General features: G+C 38.5%; 1 protein-coding gene across 1 annotated transcript in view; it reads left to right on the top strand.

The window, feature by feature from the left end:
- Window positions 1-1,667: 1,667 nt before the first annotated feature.
- Window positions 1,668-16,790, top strand: part of LOC101734585 (RNA-binding protein 25-like) — a 37,079-nt gene continuing 21,956 nt past the window's right edge. Inside the window, exon 1 of the mRNA XM_018097287.2 lies at window positions 1,668-1,739. Within this exon, the coding sequence (XP_017952776.2) occupies window positions 1,668-1,739 (72 nt within the window). The remainder of the gene's footprint in view (window positions 1,740-16,790) is intronic.

The raw sequence follows: 16,790 nt of genomic DNA, 5'->3' as shown, positions 1-16,790 counted from the left end.
TGACCTACCAAACACCATGTTCTTTAGATATTTACAGGTCCGACGCTGTGCTGAGAGTCCGTTTACAAATTTGCCCAGACTGGCTATGTCAGATCTTGAATGCCTTGCATACCCCAGGTGTTGGTATCCTGTATCTCCTCCACACTTAACAACCAGAGATGTAACCCGTTTGTGGCCAGCCACACAAAATGGCTTTCAGACATGCCCCAACTCCCCTCTGAATTAGTAGCAATGATATCCTTATCCAATACTGCACTATACATAGGATGTTCCTTACTTCGTCACGTCTCCACTACATGGGCCTCTGCACTGACAACCTATGCTTCAAATATGGAGTGGTCCCAGTAACATGTTTTTTTTTGCCTTCTGGACATGCCCTATCATTACTGGGTTTGGGGGGATATGGTGGATTTCTTGCTGCAATGCTTATCCATGCTTTTATGCAAGAAAATATATAATATAGGGCCCCTGGGTGGACAATCCTACCATGATGGCAGCTCCAGATACTACTTGAATGCTCCAGATAACATCTGACGATTCCCCCCCACTTAAATTCTGCACCATGGTGCCTCCTCCATCCCCCCTCTTTTTCCTCTCCCCTTCTTTCCACACTCTCTGAATTTGTTGAAAAGTTAAAAAAGGTTACTTCTTTTACTCACTTTATACTTTTGTGTATCCTGTGGCAAAAATAAAGGACTTTAAAACTTTGTGCCTGTTATTAAATGTTCTTATATTTTGCACATCTCCATAAGTAGTTCAAGAGCAGAAAATAAAGTGTTAAATCTAAACGGCTATGTAAAGTTTTATCAAACAATAATAAATAAGGCACTAAGATTGCAATGTCAGCCTACACAGTGATGGACTGGCCATCCTAAGGCCCACTGGGAAAACGGGCATTGAGGGTCCTTTACTGCTTAAAGGAAAACTAAACCCCAAAACAATGTAGGTCTCTATAAAAATATATCACATAAAACAGCTCATATGTAAAACCCTGCTTCATCTAATTAAACCATTTTCATACAAATATGATTTTTTAGTAGACTGTGCCATTGAGTACTCCTAAATAGAAAATTGTAATTTTAAAGAAAAACTATATCCCCAAAATAAATACTGGAATATATATATCATTAAATGTTGCCCTTTTACAATCTTTCCCTTGATCCACCATTTAGACAGAACTCTGCCCATTAATTGGCTGATGGGGCCTAGCATGTATGTGTGCCTTGGCTTGTTTGTGTGCACTGTGAATCCTATGGTCCCAGGAGGCGGCCCTTAACTCTTAAAATGGAAATTTTCTATTTAGGATTATTTGTGGTTATAGTTTCCCTTTAAAGGAGAAGGAAAGGCTAGTAAAGAGTTAATCTCAAGCTGCAGGCATACCTTCAGTTCTCTCAATAGTGCCCTTAAGTCTCCACATATTTTACCTGTTCAGATGATCAGAAGCCAAACTGGAAGAAAAAACGCTGAGCTGTGTAAAGAAGATTCCCATAATGGTCCTGCACCCAGACCAAGACCAGCTACTCAGGAAACGCATGCGTATTTTACATATACTGTGAGCGCGCTTTCAATCTCACAAGCAGGAGCGCTCCCATATAGGGGGAGGGAGAAGATTTGCGCATACGCATGTACTTAAGTGGCGCCATGCTGGACTAATTTAAATATCCAACATGGCGGCTGAAATAGATGATAAAGAGCGTTCAGAACGAATGACGAGTGCTCTGAAAGTACTTGCAAAAAAGGTATGGGGGGGTGTCGCATTTTTAACCCTTTCCTTCTCCTTTAAGTACTAAGGCCCACCCCCTGGGATATCTGTTGGTTAAGTATTCATTCTGGGAGTTTAGTTCCTTTTTTATGCTATTATTATTTTATGCCTACTGGGAGATGCTCTGGTCCAACCTTTAGCCTCAGTGCAAAAATAAGAACAACTGTATTAAGATAAGTAGTAACTGTAAGCCGCTTTCACGCTGCCTTGTGTAGCTCTGCCCCTCCCAGCAAAAGCCCGGGAAATTCAAACAGCCAATTCTGGCCCTAACAACGGGTGGGGAAAGGGGTGCCCCTCCTAGCCCAGTCAGGCCCTGCTTCCCTACTCTGCGATACGGGTCATTGGGCCCCTAGATGTGCACTTTTATTTAAACATCATTATTTCTATTCATCATGGCAAATCATTTCTATTAAGCTCACTGCTGCCCATTACTAAACTCTGCAGTCTCTGGGAGTACGGGCTGACATGTATGTGTGCTGCTGCCACAAGTGTTTCCTGCGCTTCAGATAATGTGAGATTTGACAGTAATTAGTTTTCAGGAAGTCATTTAATGCTGAACAGGGCTTACTTTAAGTCCTCTTCTTGTCCTAATCAAAATGCTAATTATTCCAAATAGTACAAAACACAGAAATTAATAAAAAAAAAATCTAAGTTTCTCTTGATTTATTCAGAGTTTGTAACATACTGCCTTTGTATAACAGGAATTTGTTCATTAATTTAGTCTTAACTGTAATTAACAGGACAGAAATTTACACTAGATAGTGCCATAATAATGAATTATGAATTTTTGCAGGTTTAAAAGAGGGCATCAGAGGCAACTGACAGGTAAAAGGAGGGAAGGGAAAACATGAAAGGAGATCAATTGCTCTAGATTAAAATAGCACGGTAATATAAGGGCTCATTTACCTCTGCAATTTTCACTGACTGGGGGAAAACCCACTTGTAAAACCACTTTTAATAACAGTACTTCCATCAAAATGAGCTCCTTACACTAAAATTGATTATTTGGTAAGTCCTACATGGCCAGGTAGGGTTTCTTAGGCATTGTAACTGAGGGGGGTATACCAAGGTCCATTTTTTGTTTGTTTGTAGAAAGTGTCTGATATGTAAATATTTGTAAAATTGATTATTTATAAGTCCTACATGGCCAGGAATCCTGAGTAGTGTAGAAGTCAATCATTTAGGCTTCCTACTGTTTGGAGACCAGCTTGTGTCCAGGAAAGTAGTGATAAGTCCTGTATTTGGAGCATTTGGAGGTTTCATAACAGTTGTGATGGGGAGTTATTCCAGGGAAAATAGAAGGGATGCTCCTTCCCGTTGTCAGGATTATAAAGGGAGGGAGTACCAGGAAGACAGGAGACAGCTGTGACCAAAAACTCATGGTAAGAAAAGTGAGCCTAATGTAACATGTATATTAGTCTACTCAGCTTTTTGTGTAAATTGGTAAATGCCACTCGGCTATTTGATCTAAAATAGTAGCAACAATGTTGGGACATGCTAGACCTGCTCTTCTGTTAGTATACATTGTCACTCTGTATTCTGCCTCTATTTAATTCCCATATGAACGCCATCAGTAGGTAAATCAGTAAGAAAAAAGATCTGTACAAGGGTATACAGTAGAAAAGACCTATTTGTGGGATCATTAACATTTTTATGGAATGTATTCTCCCCAGCCATTAGATGAACTTGGATTCCCAAGTCTTTTTGTAGAGTCTGTAGCATTAAGGCATAATGTTGCTGATATAATTGATGTGGGTTGGTGAAATCAGTGGCATCACTAGTGGTGTAGCTGTGGTCATGAGGGGGCCCAGACCTGCTTCCTCTGTTGATCTAAGAAATACCCCCTCCTCAGTTACTCTCTAACCCTCTCTAAGGCGGAGGTAGGGCCAGTAAGGTGCATGCTGGGCGCCTTTGAAGATTTTGTGCATGGGGGGGGGGGGGGGCAGTGCATCATTAATATGCCAGTTGTGCAAATATTAACTTTTGGATATTTTATTGTTTAGATTTGTCACTCCAAGTCATAATTAAGCCTTTATTGCTTTATAGTAAATATATATATATATATATTTTCCCCATCTTTTCTTCCTTTTATACAGTGTCAAACTGGGACACCAAAGTCCCACCAGAGGATCTGATATCAAGAACACTTGGTATTCCAACAGGCCAGTCAACACTGCCTGTTTAATATGAGCTTGTCCAGTATAAAAGGCATTTTCTTATATATTGCTGTGCAAAAAATGTATTTTCTTTCATTTAAACTTAGAGAACACTTAATACGTTATTTAGAATTCACACAATGATTTTTCATCACCAGTAGATGGCAGATTTTACATAATAATGTTGTATTGGCATCTTCTATTTAACATTTCCACTTCAAAGTTATAGGTTGTTCTGTTAAAGTCGTATAACTTTATAGTTAAAGAAATAAAATATAAACTCCACATATTTAATATAATTATGCCATAATATTTAATATAAAAATTGTAATTGCGAGTAGTACTGGGAAAACTAGAAATTGATTTGAACAAAGTTCAAGATAAATGTTGTGTTTTGGCGGCCTAACACTGGAAGGCTTATTTATCAATATTACAATTTGTGAATTTTAGAGGTTTGGGGTTTTTTTTTCAAATCAAATAAACTCAAATTTTTACAAAACTAAAATGTTTGGTAATATTTATTAAAATATTTGCAAACTTGATCGAATTAAACTGTGAAAAATGTATAGTTTTCAATAGGTCTGCAAACTCTCACAAACTTGATTTGAAAAACTGCATAAATTTTGCATAGAACAATTCCTATTGATTTCTACATGAACTTGCAAGTTTTTAAATGCCAACATTTTATATTTGAGTTTTTTTTATTTTTTGCACTAAATATTAAACATTTCAGTTTCTGAAAGCATAATTCAAATTAATGAGTTTTAGCGCAGAAAAATGTAATCGCAAATGAAATTTGGATTTGAGCGTTGATAAATCACCTCCATAGGGGCAGATTTACTAATCCACGAACAGTCCGAATGCGTTTTTTTTGTAATGATCGGTATTTTTTCGGCTTTTTTGTCGCAACTTTGTGCCGCAACTTTTTCGTCGCCGTCGCAACTTTTTTGTATATTTTCCGCGACTTTTTCGCTGCCGTCGCAAAAAAATCGGATTGGTTTTTCCGCCATTTACAATCGCTCAATACGAAAAAGTCACAACGGCAACGAAATAGTGATGCAAAATACGATAAAGTCGCTGCGGTGATGAAAAAGTCGCGACAAATATGAAAAAGTTGCGACTGCGACAAAAATGCGCCAAAATTTCTTTTTCCAATCCGAATTTTTCCCTTTCGGGATTCGGATTCGTGGATTAGTAAATCACCTCCTTAGTGTCTGTGTATGGAGGCTCTCTTGGGACTCCTAGGCGCTGTTATCATTATATGTTTTATACATTTATTCTAATATAGATCTGACACCTAAAAAAGTGTTATTCTCTATAAAGTTACTTGGGCCAAACCAAAGAAGGAAGCCAAATCCTAGAGTATTTGAGGCACCGTGAGTATGCATTAATGAGACCCATTTAGGACACAGCAAAATAATAAATGTTGTTTTACTTTGACAAAGTCTCACTGTTTAGAACTGCCTATTTATAAAGTTTTAAAGGATAAGTAAATCTTTAAAATTGTTTGATGTAAAATTGAAAGAAAGAGGGCTGATCTGATGTTCTTCTGGGTGGGAAAGATATGATAAAAGTTATCTAAGGTTTCTAAAGTTCCTCCTAACCAGAAGAACATCAGCCCCCTCATCAAACCTCTTACTTTATCCTGACAACTTCCCGACTACTTTATGTTCAGAAAAATGACCACCAGGTTGCGCTGTTGTAACAAAATGCATTCATATTAGCAGCACTTTAACTTCTAATATTTTGAGGAGAAAAATAATGTAAACTGCTAAAGTGCTTAAAATAGCACTCTAATCAATTTTATATCAACTTGTTATTAATAATAATAGTAATAATAATGATTACATATTATTACTTATACTGTAATGTCACCCACTGTGACCTATAGCACTTATATTTGCCTATTTGTGTCTGTTAGTTACCCCTCCCATATAGATTGTAAGCTCTACGGGGCAGGGACCTCCTTCATCATGTGTTTCTGACTCTTATTGCAACTGCACTTTGTATTTATTGTATTTATTGTTGTACTTTGTATTTATCCATTATCTTTAACCCCCCTGTTTGTATTAATGTATTCTACTGTACAGCGCTGCGTACATAAGTAGCGCTTTATAAATAAAGATATACATACATACATACATACAGGAAAATACTGATTACTTCTACAGTTTTGTCAGAAATAACATTTTTTATCCTATTAAATAATTATCATTTTGTCAGAACCGGAACAGAAATTTCACATATATTTAAATTAAAAAAGTGATGAAAAAATGTCCAAAGTATAAGAATGGAGAATTTCTGTTAACGTAGAACGTGGAAGAATTGGGAGAATCTGTAAAAGTTTTAAACTTTACCCAGTTTTATTGAGCATGGTATTTACCTTACTTTAATGATACAGTCCAAAGCTCCCTGCAGTAAAAAATTCAAAGCCAGATGAAGAAGCCAAACTAAAAACAAGCAGAATGCTGTGTTTCGAGCTAATATATATATATATTTTATATTATCCGGAAACCCGTTATCCAGAAGGCTCCGAATTACGGAAAGCCCTTCTCCCATAGACTCCATTTTAATCAAATAATTCAAATAAAATAAACTGATTTCCTTTTTCTCTGTAGTAATAAAACAGTTCCTTTTAATTAATCCTAACTAAGATATAATTAATCCTTATTGTATGCAAAACAATCCTATTGGGTTTAATTCATATTTTATTGATTTTTTTAGTAGACTTAAGGTATGGAGTTCCAGATTACGGAAAGACCCCTTATCCGGAATACCCTTGGTCCTGAGTATTCTGGATAACGGGTCCTATACCTGTGTACCTGTATATATATACATAATATACAAAAAAACCTTTCTCGATAGTTGGCAGAAATAAAATGATGCTTACTAAGGCTAAGAATGCTATACATAACACACGGAGCAGCACCAAAGAAAAACAAATTACTAGGGCAATTAATAAATTGAAATAATGATAGCTAGAACTGCTTCACTGGGTCCATTTGTTATAGTTAAAAAAATCAGTAGTGAAAAAAACAAGCAAATGATTACATTTATGCTGGCCCAGAGACGGATAATAGCGAAACTATATCACATCGTAAAAGGCTAATTAAAAGCCATAAATCGCATCTTCAGTCTGTTTGTTAATAACCAGGGATGCAGGAATGCTATAGATTTAGAAAGGTAAAGTAACCCTAATTGGAGTATAGATAGATATATAATTATTATGGATATATAATTATTGGCTAGTACACTCAGAAGCATCTAGGGCCCCACTGAATGTAGCATGCTCAGACTCCTGATAATGAGCTCTGTGTTTTGCCCAATAAAGGGCTTTTTTTTAAATGTAAATTTTTGCAATGAAGAAGCAGCTGCTGCAAGAAGTAAATACTTTCTACCTAGGTGCAAAAAGAGATGTAGACATACTCCATCTTACTTCCCTCTTACTTTATACTGTAGATCAGTGATCCACAACCAGTGGCTCAGGAGCAACATTTTGCCCACCAACCCTCTTGGATGTTGCTGTCAGTGACCTCAAAGCTTGTGCTCATTTTTGAATTTCTGACACGGAGGCAAGTTTTAGATGCATAAAACCATGTGTACTGCCAAACAGTCTTCTAGAATATGCCAGTCCACATAACCAAATAACCAATCACAGCCTTTGTTAGTGACCACAACTTTTTTTATTTTTAAATGTAAAAAAGGTTGGGGACCCCTGCTATAGAGGGACTTTTCGACATTAGCAGAATAATTTATAGGAAACCACTGGAAAATATAATCCATGCTAGTTTGGAAAGAGGAATTTTCTAAGAAATGTGAGTTCTAAAACACATGGCTTATGGACTATTGGAATGTTGCTTTGTTTATGTCAGTGGTACAGAAACACTGAAGCATCCAAAGCCTTTCTATGTGTGTAATACTTGGAAAGTTACAGCTGCTTTTGTGTGGAATTTAATAAAACACCAACTGATATGGAACAGAAATAGATAAGAATGACTATAATCTTGATAAAAGCAACAAGCATGCCTGCATTGAGAAGGCTGCTATATGTCTTCTTGTGAGGATTTTGTTCCCGACTCTTGATAAATCTTAATCAATACTATTATAGGTCCTGCTTTAAAGTAACATTGATAATGCACTGATACCCCAGCCCCTTTCAATCCACCCCTGCCTGCTCTACCTGTCACCTATCAAGTCCATAATAAATATTGCTGCCAGGCTCATACATCTCAGCATCTGTTCTCCCATTGCAGTGCCATTCTACCATTGGCTTCTGTTATTTTGCCAGTACCGCAAATTTAAACGATTGACCTTAACATTAAAAGCATTCACAACTCTATGGGGGCAAATTCATGAAATCACGAGTTTGAATCCCGAATGGGATAAATTTGGATTGGATACGAAAATTTCTGAAGATCGCAAATATCACGAAAATGCTTCCGAAAAAATTGTATTAGTCACGATAATATCGTATTGGCGATCTAAAAGTCATGAAATTTTCGTACCAAATGATTGTAAACAGTGGGAAAACCTTTCCGTTTTTTTCGCACAAGCGTACGAAAAAGTTGTGTGAAAAATTTGGCGAAAATATGCTCGGAGCGTTCGTGTCTTAGTTAATCTGCCCCTATGCGAGCATCTATGAACCTGTCTCCAATATGCTTGTTAGGTTCTTTATCTGATCTATTCCTCAACACCCCATTCATTACCTCTTCACATACTCACATTCCAGACTTTGCTAGGCCTGCTCCCCTTCTCTGGAATCCTCTCTCATGTTCCATCCAATATTCTCCCAATCTCTCTGCCTTTAAACAAACTTGTCATGTTGCACATGCTTTGTCTTTCATTTCATTTGTTCCCATCTCTCCCCCTGTAGTTTCCTCAGTTTTCTGTGTGGTTAACTCCACCCCCAGCAGTATCCCTAGACTCCATTTTATGCACACACACACATATATTTGCTGGAGTGGATCATATTATGATCTTTTGACCTATCTCGAGTGTTCACTTTTGTGAAGATCTTCACAGTTTGGAATAAACATCTCAAGATCTCCAAGGTGCCATTCTGATTGAGTCAACTGTCTGCCAACACTGAGGTTGTAAGTTATTGCTGTCTCAAGACAACTTGATAAGTTATAGAGATCACACTTGCAATGCTTAGAATGGAGAGGCAGAACAGTCAGAAGACCTATTGATAGCTCTGGAATATAATGATATGATATGAGACGTTATACTAGGTATACAGCAACGTAGACAGCACCACATTGTCACACAAGTCTGTATATGCCAGCAAACTTTCAAGTTCCCAACATTGCAGTGACTGTTTATTGGAATTATATCATACAAATCTGCTTGCACACCATACATGCTTGGTATAGCTGTTTGCATCAGCACATTGCCTCCTGCCTGCAGCCCTGTAAAGTAAGTGGCAGTGCAACCTGTCTGCCTTGCAAACACAGGCCCTGCAACACCTCAGCTAAATCAGCTAAATTGATACATTTCTCTGCTGCTGAAGCATTAACTCCTTCTCTGCCAGCACAATGTCTCAGCACAGCACTACACATTCTGTGGAAGCTGATCCATAGAAAGAATTAGAAGTCCTTTCAGATCAGGAATTAAACCCTGAACCCAGTGCAAAACCAAAGCGCACAACCAAATTGACTTGGAAAGCTCAACAAACATTTGAGACTCAGCGTATCCTCATCTAGCCTAGCATTCCTTCAGTATACACTATATTCTGCTAAATGCAGTGCTCAATGCCACATCTCTTAGCTTGCTGATTCCTGATATTGCCCATCCCCAAACCTTGGGTCTCATACCCCTCTCTGCTTGCAGATTGTTAGCTCTTTTAAGCACAACTCTTTCTAACTCTTATATCAGTTTTGGGCTGTACTTTTAGTTGTTATCTGTATGTATGATGTATATACCCATTTACTGTATTGAGGTAGAGACCCTGATTATTAGTATTGGAGCAAAAGCATAGGGGGGTGGGGGGGGGGCAGTGCTGAAACTGGGGAGGGATGCTTTAATGCTGGGGGTAATGGGGAAGAGATTGTGAGACTGGGTGCAATATAGAGGTGACAAGGCTTTGGCAAGTGATGGGCAGAGAATAGTGTCCTCATTTATTATCAATTTATTCATAGGTGGAGGGTGACATTTTTGTTTGGGGAGGCTAAATATGGGCCATACATAGACTGACTTAAAGCTAATGTGAGACGTAAAAAATGAACCTCCCAACTACCTTTTGCGGTTCCCACTGACTACCAGGGATACTGTGAAAAAGTGCGGGGTGCTTTTTTCACCCTAAAATGCTTAGGATGTGGAAGAATTCATATATGCACTTCTGTGAGAGGTTCTCCGTCCATTTGTGTTTGGGATGAGTTAGCTTAAATATGTTTTAGTTTTATAGTGAGAACGGCAGTGGGTACTGACATCCCAGGCACATTATATACAGTCAAATGCAGTCTGTATTTACAAAACCAGCACATTATATGCAGTGAGATACAGTGGGGACTGATGGGGCAGATATTCAGGCCTGGGCACAATAACACTGGCACTGATACACAACATTGGTTTGTTTCCCAGCCATGCACTCATAAGGGTGCCACTGTAACTAACTAGAAATGAACAAAACAGTGACAGAAGAAAAAAAGTGCAAAGAACAACTATATAAAAGCACAATGAGCTTTTTTAGAGGGTATGAGTTAATTTAAGACTGGAGCTAAGGTAATAGGGATATTATAGATGCCATGTGACAAAAAAAACTACTTAATTTCAGCTAGTAATTCAGCCTTTAGAACATATATAGAAGAGTACCTGTGTGAGTGGGATGAAACCTGCAGCAAAAGTTCAGAGTTGGTTCTTCGGTAAAGTTACAGCCTGCAGATCCTTCTTATCAGTCTTCATTTGTGCACTGCCTACATCTGTGCTTTAATTGGTCAGTGTTACTGTTGGTCAAAAGAGCTGTGCTCTGATTGGAGAAGCCACAAGAAGAAAGATCCAATCAGAGCACAGCTGATTACAACAGAACCAGATTTTCAGGAAGGAGGAATGCAAGGAGATTTTACCCATGTTCCAGAGCAGTGCAAAAACTGAGTGAGTTTTTATTTTATTTGGTGCCTAGCAGGTTTAGGGAGGCTAATCCACCTATGGATTTGTTTAAATTTAAAAATTGACTAAATTTGAATTGCCATATTTCTTTGCAAAGATAAACTGAAAGATCTTCCATAGTGAAAGAAAGTCAGTACAGCTTGGCTTTGTTCTGCCTATTAGCGCACACATAGAGAGGATTTAGGCACAGTAAAGTACCATAGTACTATGTATTTTCATGCCGATACTGCTTTGTGTGTGTTGATAGGCTGATCCCGGGTCTGTCAGTGCATACACATCAGGGAGACAAAGGCAGCCTATTGCCCATGTCATGTGCCATTAGGCTAGGTTACCATCCCTTTGCATCCTGTGCCCTACCTTGCACATTTGAATTACACACAAGTTAAGTGATGAGTTGGAGGTGGGGTGCCCACATGCCTCCCCAGACTGCCCTCCAATGAATACAGTGCTGATGTACGTAGGCACTGCTGTAATCAAGGTGCAGACACAGGTGTCCGCTTTTTATAGTGTGCAAAAATACAAAAACGGTGGTGGTTTGCACTATTTTTTGCAGTTTGCACTTTGATGGCTTAAATCCAACTATTGTATGTAATGGCTGCCACCAGCCCTCTCTGCTTCCACAGATACCCTCACAAGTATATTTCAGATACCTTGTCTACTGGATCCAGATACCTTGTTATTGCTGAAAGTTCTGTAACTTCATTCTCTCTTGTTTTAAGTTCTGCATAACATTTTGTACTCCCTCTTTTGACTTTCCATTCCTCAGTGTCCAGCAAACTTCCCCATGGCAAATAATATAAATTATATACAGTGTGGTTGTGCTTGACTGAATACTGACATGCTACAGTATGCAGTATTTGAGACTCAGTAGCAGAGCAGACCATGCCCTGGACCAATTATATTTTCACTAGTTCTTATGCAAACTCTACTTATAGTTTCCAATGGAAATATGTTTATATTATCCTATATCCTATATTAAGTTAACTAGCGTAATTTTTTAAACATCTATAGAACAATTGCTAAAGTGCTTTAGTGTAATGCTTAAAGTGCTTCAATTATTTTCTGAACTCTCTCTTTCTCTCTCTCTCTCTCTTTCTCTCTCTCTCTCGCTTCCTCTCTCTACACACAACTACACACATATATATATATTAAAGGGGTTGTTCACCTTTAAATTAACATTTAGTATGTTGTAGAGAGTTCTGTTTCGAAAAATTTGCAATTGGTCTTCATTTTTTATTATTTGTGGTTTTTGAATTATTTCTCTTTATATTTAGTGACTTTCCAGTTTGGAATTTTAGCAGCTATCGGGTTCCTAGGGTCCAAATTACTTTAGCCATCAGGCAGTGGTTCGAATGAGAAGCTGGATATTAATTGTGTGTGTTGGAATAGAAAGATAACTAATAAAAATAAACAAAACAATTAAATCATAGCACCCCTGCAACATTTTGGCACCCCCCCAGTGATTGTAACTTCCCTCTTAATATAATTCCCAGTGCCAGGTTATCTTGGCAGAACAATGCAGGAAAAACTATTTTCAAGTCCTGTGAGGACACATCTCAGCACTGAATTTTGTTCTATTAGAAAGAAAAGCATATTCTGAAGACATAAAGTTGTAACAGTGAACAACAAGATAAATGAATTCTGTTCCTAGGCAATATGTAATGGTAGCTGCATTTCAGTTGATAAACTTTACAAAAGAATAATCTTAGCCTAAGGGCCAACTCGTATACCATATGCCCTTCTGTGTTATGTATTACTCTGCGGTACGTGTCTATCATATAAAGATATTATATTTATATGTATAAGATGTTACGGGACCTGAAACAGAGTTTATGTATATGCAGTACTTGTCCTTGTATAACATAAAGTAAGTGGCAACTATTATTAACCTTACTATGAAGTGCATACTACTAAACTGATTTTAAATTTGGTAGATCTTTCAGTTTTCCTTATTTAGGTCAAGAGTAAATGTTTTTTTTTAATGAAGACGATTTAGATTTAGGTAACAATAATTTCAGACAGAAGCAAAGGGATACACCTTTAATTAGTGATTATGAGACTTTTTGGGCTCATGTCTTAAATATATCAAATATGCTGTATAAGTCATTTAACTATAGTTATAATATGCAGGACAGAACATGTGATTTCAACCTAAGTGGCATTAGGCTGTACTTCTAAGGTTACCTAGTAGAGCTAATAAGCCGTACTTTGGAAGCTAATCCTTAATAGCCTTCAAGCCAAGCTGGGTCCCTCAACTGCTGCACTGACAATGGAAGCTCAAAGTTTGGGAAACTACACAGTATTTATAGTAATGGCTTCCATTATCTAGAAACCTTAGGGTCACATACAGTAGTTACCAGTTCTATTGTAAAACCTATTAAAACCAAACATTGGCAATCCAGCAGGAGTTGTATTGTAAAAGGTGTTGTTTACCTTTAAATCAACTTTTAGCATAACAGACATTGGTAGTCTGAGACAGGGCTGTCCAACTGGAGGCCCACGGGTCATATGTAGCCCTCTGAAAGATATTTATGGCCCCCAGTTTGTTTAGTAGCTTCATAGACTTCACTACGCTTTATGAGACACAACTGTCCCACTAAATGTATGGTTTTCAGCTTTTTGTTCAGCAGCTCTTCAGATTGGAATTTTAGTAGCAACTAACCGATATGTAAACCGATATGGAAGTAATTTGCCATGTACATTTACCAGAGAAGGAAAGGGTTAATCACTGGACATGCCAATTTGTTAGACACACAACTGATTATATTCATGTTCCTCAGACCCTGAGCTGTTGCTCCTCCTCGCTAAGAAATGGACTGACCCGGGGTACTATTCTAGTGTGCGCAGTGACACAATTTTCTTTCTTGTCCCCAGGATCTTTGCTGCAGCGCTGCGCTATGCACATGTGTAGAAAAGCAAAAGTTTTGGTTTTCACATCTAACAGATTACCGCACTGCGGGACATTCATTGAACTATCCGGCACTGCGGGATGCGCTGGCTGGAGCCGGGCTCTCTGGCTTCTTCTGCTGTTCTGCTTCTTATGCCGCTCCTTGTGCAGCGGTGAAAGGCCCTTTTATAAGCTTGTATATAAGCTGTATATGGGGGTACTGTGTATGGGGGGAAAAACTGGTACATAGTTATAACTTATAACTGACTGCCTTCTCTCTATATTTGTATTTTATATGTAGGAGTTGCTATATTGGTTTCCTTAGGTAGTACAGTATGAGGGTATAGCACATTTGCGTCTGATCCCGCCATTTCAACTATATAAAAGGAGTATGGCGTAGCCACAAAAGTGGGCGTGGTCAAAAAAATTGCCAAAATCTTTTGTCCCTCTTTTCATTTTTCAAATGTTGGGAGGTATGAATTTGTGACCCTGCCAAATCAGTTGATCTTTAATTTATGGCCGGCTTTACTTTGTTTACTTCAATCATTCTATTCCAACCCCATATGGAGGCACACAGCAGCTCACTGATGGCTTGAAACAACTATAATACAGGTCAGTTTGAGATTGGCAAGAATAACATCAACACATCCCTGTTTGGATCCAAAACACAGTTTGCTGACCTCTAGACCCTCCTCCCCCTCTTACCTGTTACTTGTCCAAACCATAATGTAGCTATAAATGGTTATAAACATCCTAAAAAATAATTTATATTTAATAGGTAATGTCCAAAAAAAAAAACTATTGTAAGCATTAAATACTGCCAAATTCTTCTGTTTGTAAAGGTGCAAAATAAAGCATATTAACATAGCTGGAATGAGATGCAGACCGTTATTCCAGGACATATTAGATAGATTTAGCCCAACACTTCATTCTTGGATTTAATCTCAAATTATAAGTCTTTTGGCTTACTGCGAGTGTCTTGCTGGCTTACTGCGAGGTCTGAACTAATTTTCTTTTCTGAAACAATACACACGAGTCCGTGGTAGTGAAGGTTGCGGAGTTAGAAGCCAAATTGCACAGGCTGCGTTACATTTGAAATCTGCACATGCATTGCCAAAGGACTGCACAAAGCTAATATTTTAGTGCTGTTTCAAATCACTGGAATGCTAAAGTGTCATCCTTCCAAAATCCCAGAGCCACTAAGCACTTAACAAATAATACTTAAAATGTAATTAATGTGTGGAAGGAATGGGTCACTGTTTCTCCTAATCAAAAACAACAACAGAATAACAGAATAAACGTATATTTATCTGGATAGGGCAGTGGGAATGCTACCATTGCAAATACTCACAAATTTTATCTCTAGTCCCTGCTGTAATCCATGAAGCAGAACATTGGATCCCAAATGTTTTAGTCATCACTGAACAATTACTACTTGCCTGTTACACCAGCAGCCACGGCTTGTTCTACTGCTGATATGACCTTACCGCAAACTGTGCCCACTGTATTCAACGCCTCCCTACAACCTAGGTTGATTATTTGTCATATAATTGCACTTCAATTTACCAAACCTTTCCACCTTTCACTCGCAGTCTTCCCTTTATATTGGTAAACAATAATAAAAGCCTTTCAAGGCTGCAAAGAATAGTGTCAATTGCTGTAGAGCACAATGGGCAATAGCAGAGTTCTGTCTGAAATTAAAATTGCTGGTATCCTGCAGTGAAGATTAACACTCATTTAGTCTGAATAGCAGCAGAAAGGAATAACATTACAAGGCTCATTTACAAAGGCAGTAGGTGCAAATATTGGGGCAGAGTAGCACCAGGCAAAACACATAGTTGTGCTCCTTTATATTTTCACTACCTATATGCTGGTCGCTCCCTGATTTGCAGAATAGGGAGCACGGCACAATGACGTTTGGAGCAAAGGAACCCTGTTATACCTGCCTTGAGCAGACATTAATTGTATGTATGTATAACTTTATTTATAAAGCGCCACAAGGGTACACAGCGCTGTACAATCTTACAATATACAGAATTACACAAAGTGTAATTCTTACAATATAGGTATCGGACCCCTTATCTGGAAACCCGTTATCCAGAAAGCTCCGAATTACGGAAAGCCTGTCTCCTATAGACTCAATTTCTCTGTAGTAATAAAACAGTATCTTGTAGTTGATCCCAACTAAGATAGAAATAATCCTTATTGGATGCAAAACAATCCTTTTGTGGTTAATTAATGTTTTATTGATTTTTTAGTAGACTTTAAGGAGAAGGAAAGGCAAAGTCACTTGGGGGTGCCAAAATGTTAGGCACCCCCAAGTGACTTGAAGCGCCTACAGTTTAGCCCGGGCTGGTGCCCCTGTTAGGAGAGAACAGCACCAGCCCAGGGTACCTGCAGCGATTCCTTCTTCCTGCTTTGCGAGCGCGCACATGCCCAGTAGTGGGAAAAGCGGAACTTTAACAGAGAAGTCGGCTTTTCACTCTACTGCGCATGCGCCTATGTGTAAGTCTTAGCGAAACGCAGGCTGAAGGAGGAAGCGAAACGCTCCAGGTACCCCGGGCTGGTACTGTTTTCTCCTAACAGGGGCACCAGCCCGGGGTACGAGGTAAGCGATTAAAGTCACTTGGGGGTGCTTAACATTTTAGCACCCCCAAGTGACCTAGCCTTTCTTTCTCCTTTAAGGTATGGAGATCCAAATTACGGAAAGACCCCTTATCCGGAATACCCTTGGTCCCGAGCATTCTGGATAATGGGTCCTATACCTGTATACAGAATTACACACGTGGACAAGTGTTATAATAAGTACAATAAATAAATATAAATACACAGAGAATAAGTGCCATGTGGTTAGAGACACAGTAGGAAGGAGGTCCCTGCC

Source organism: Xenopus tropicalis, chromosome 9 (genome assembly GCF_000004195.4).
Source record: "Xenopus tropicalis strain Nigerian chromosome 9, UCB_Xtro_10.0, whole genome shotgun sequence".
NCBI lineage: Eukaryota > Metazoa > Chordata > Amphibia > Anura > Pipidae > Xenopus > Xenopus tropicalis.
The sequence above is the reverse complement of the archived record's forward strand: the minus strand, read 5'-3'. Positions and strand labels throughout refer to the sequence as shown.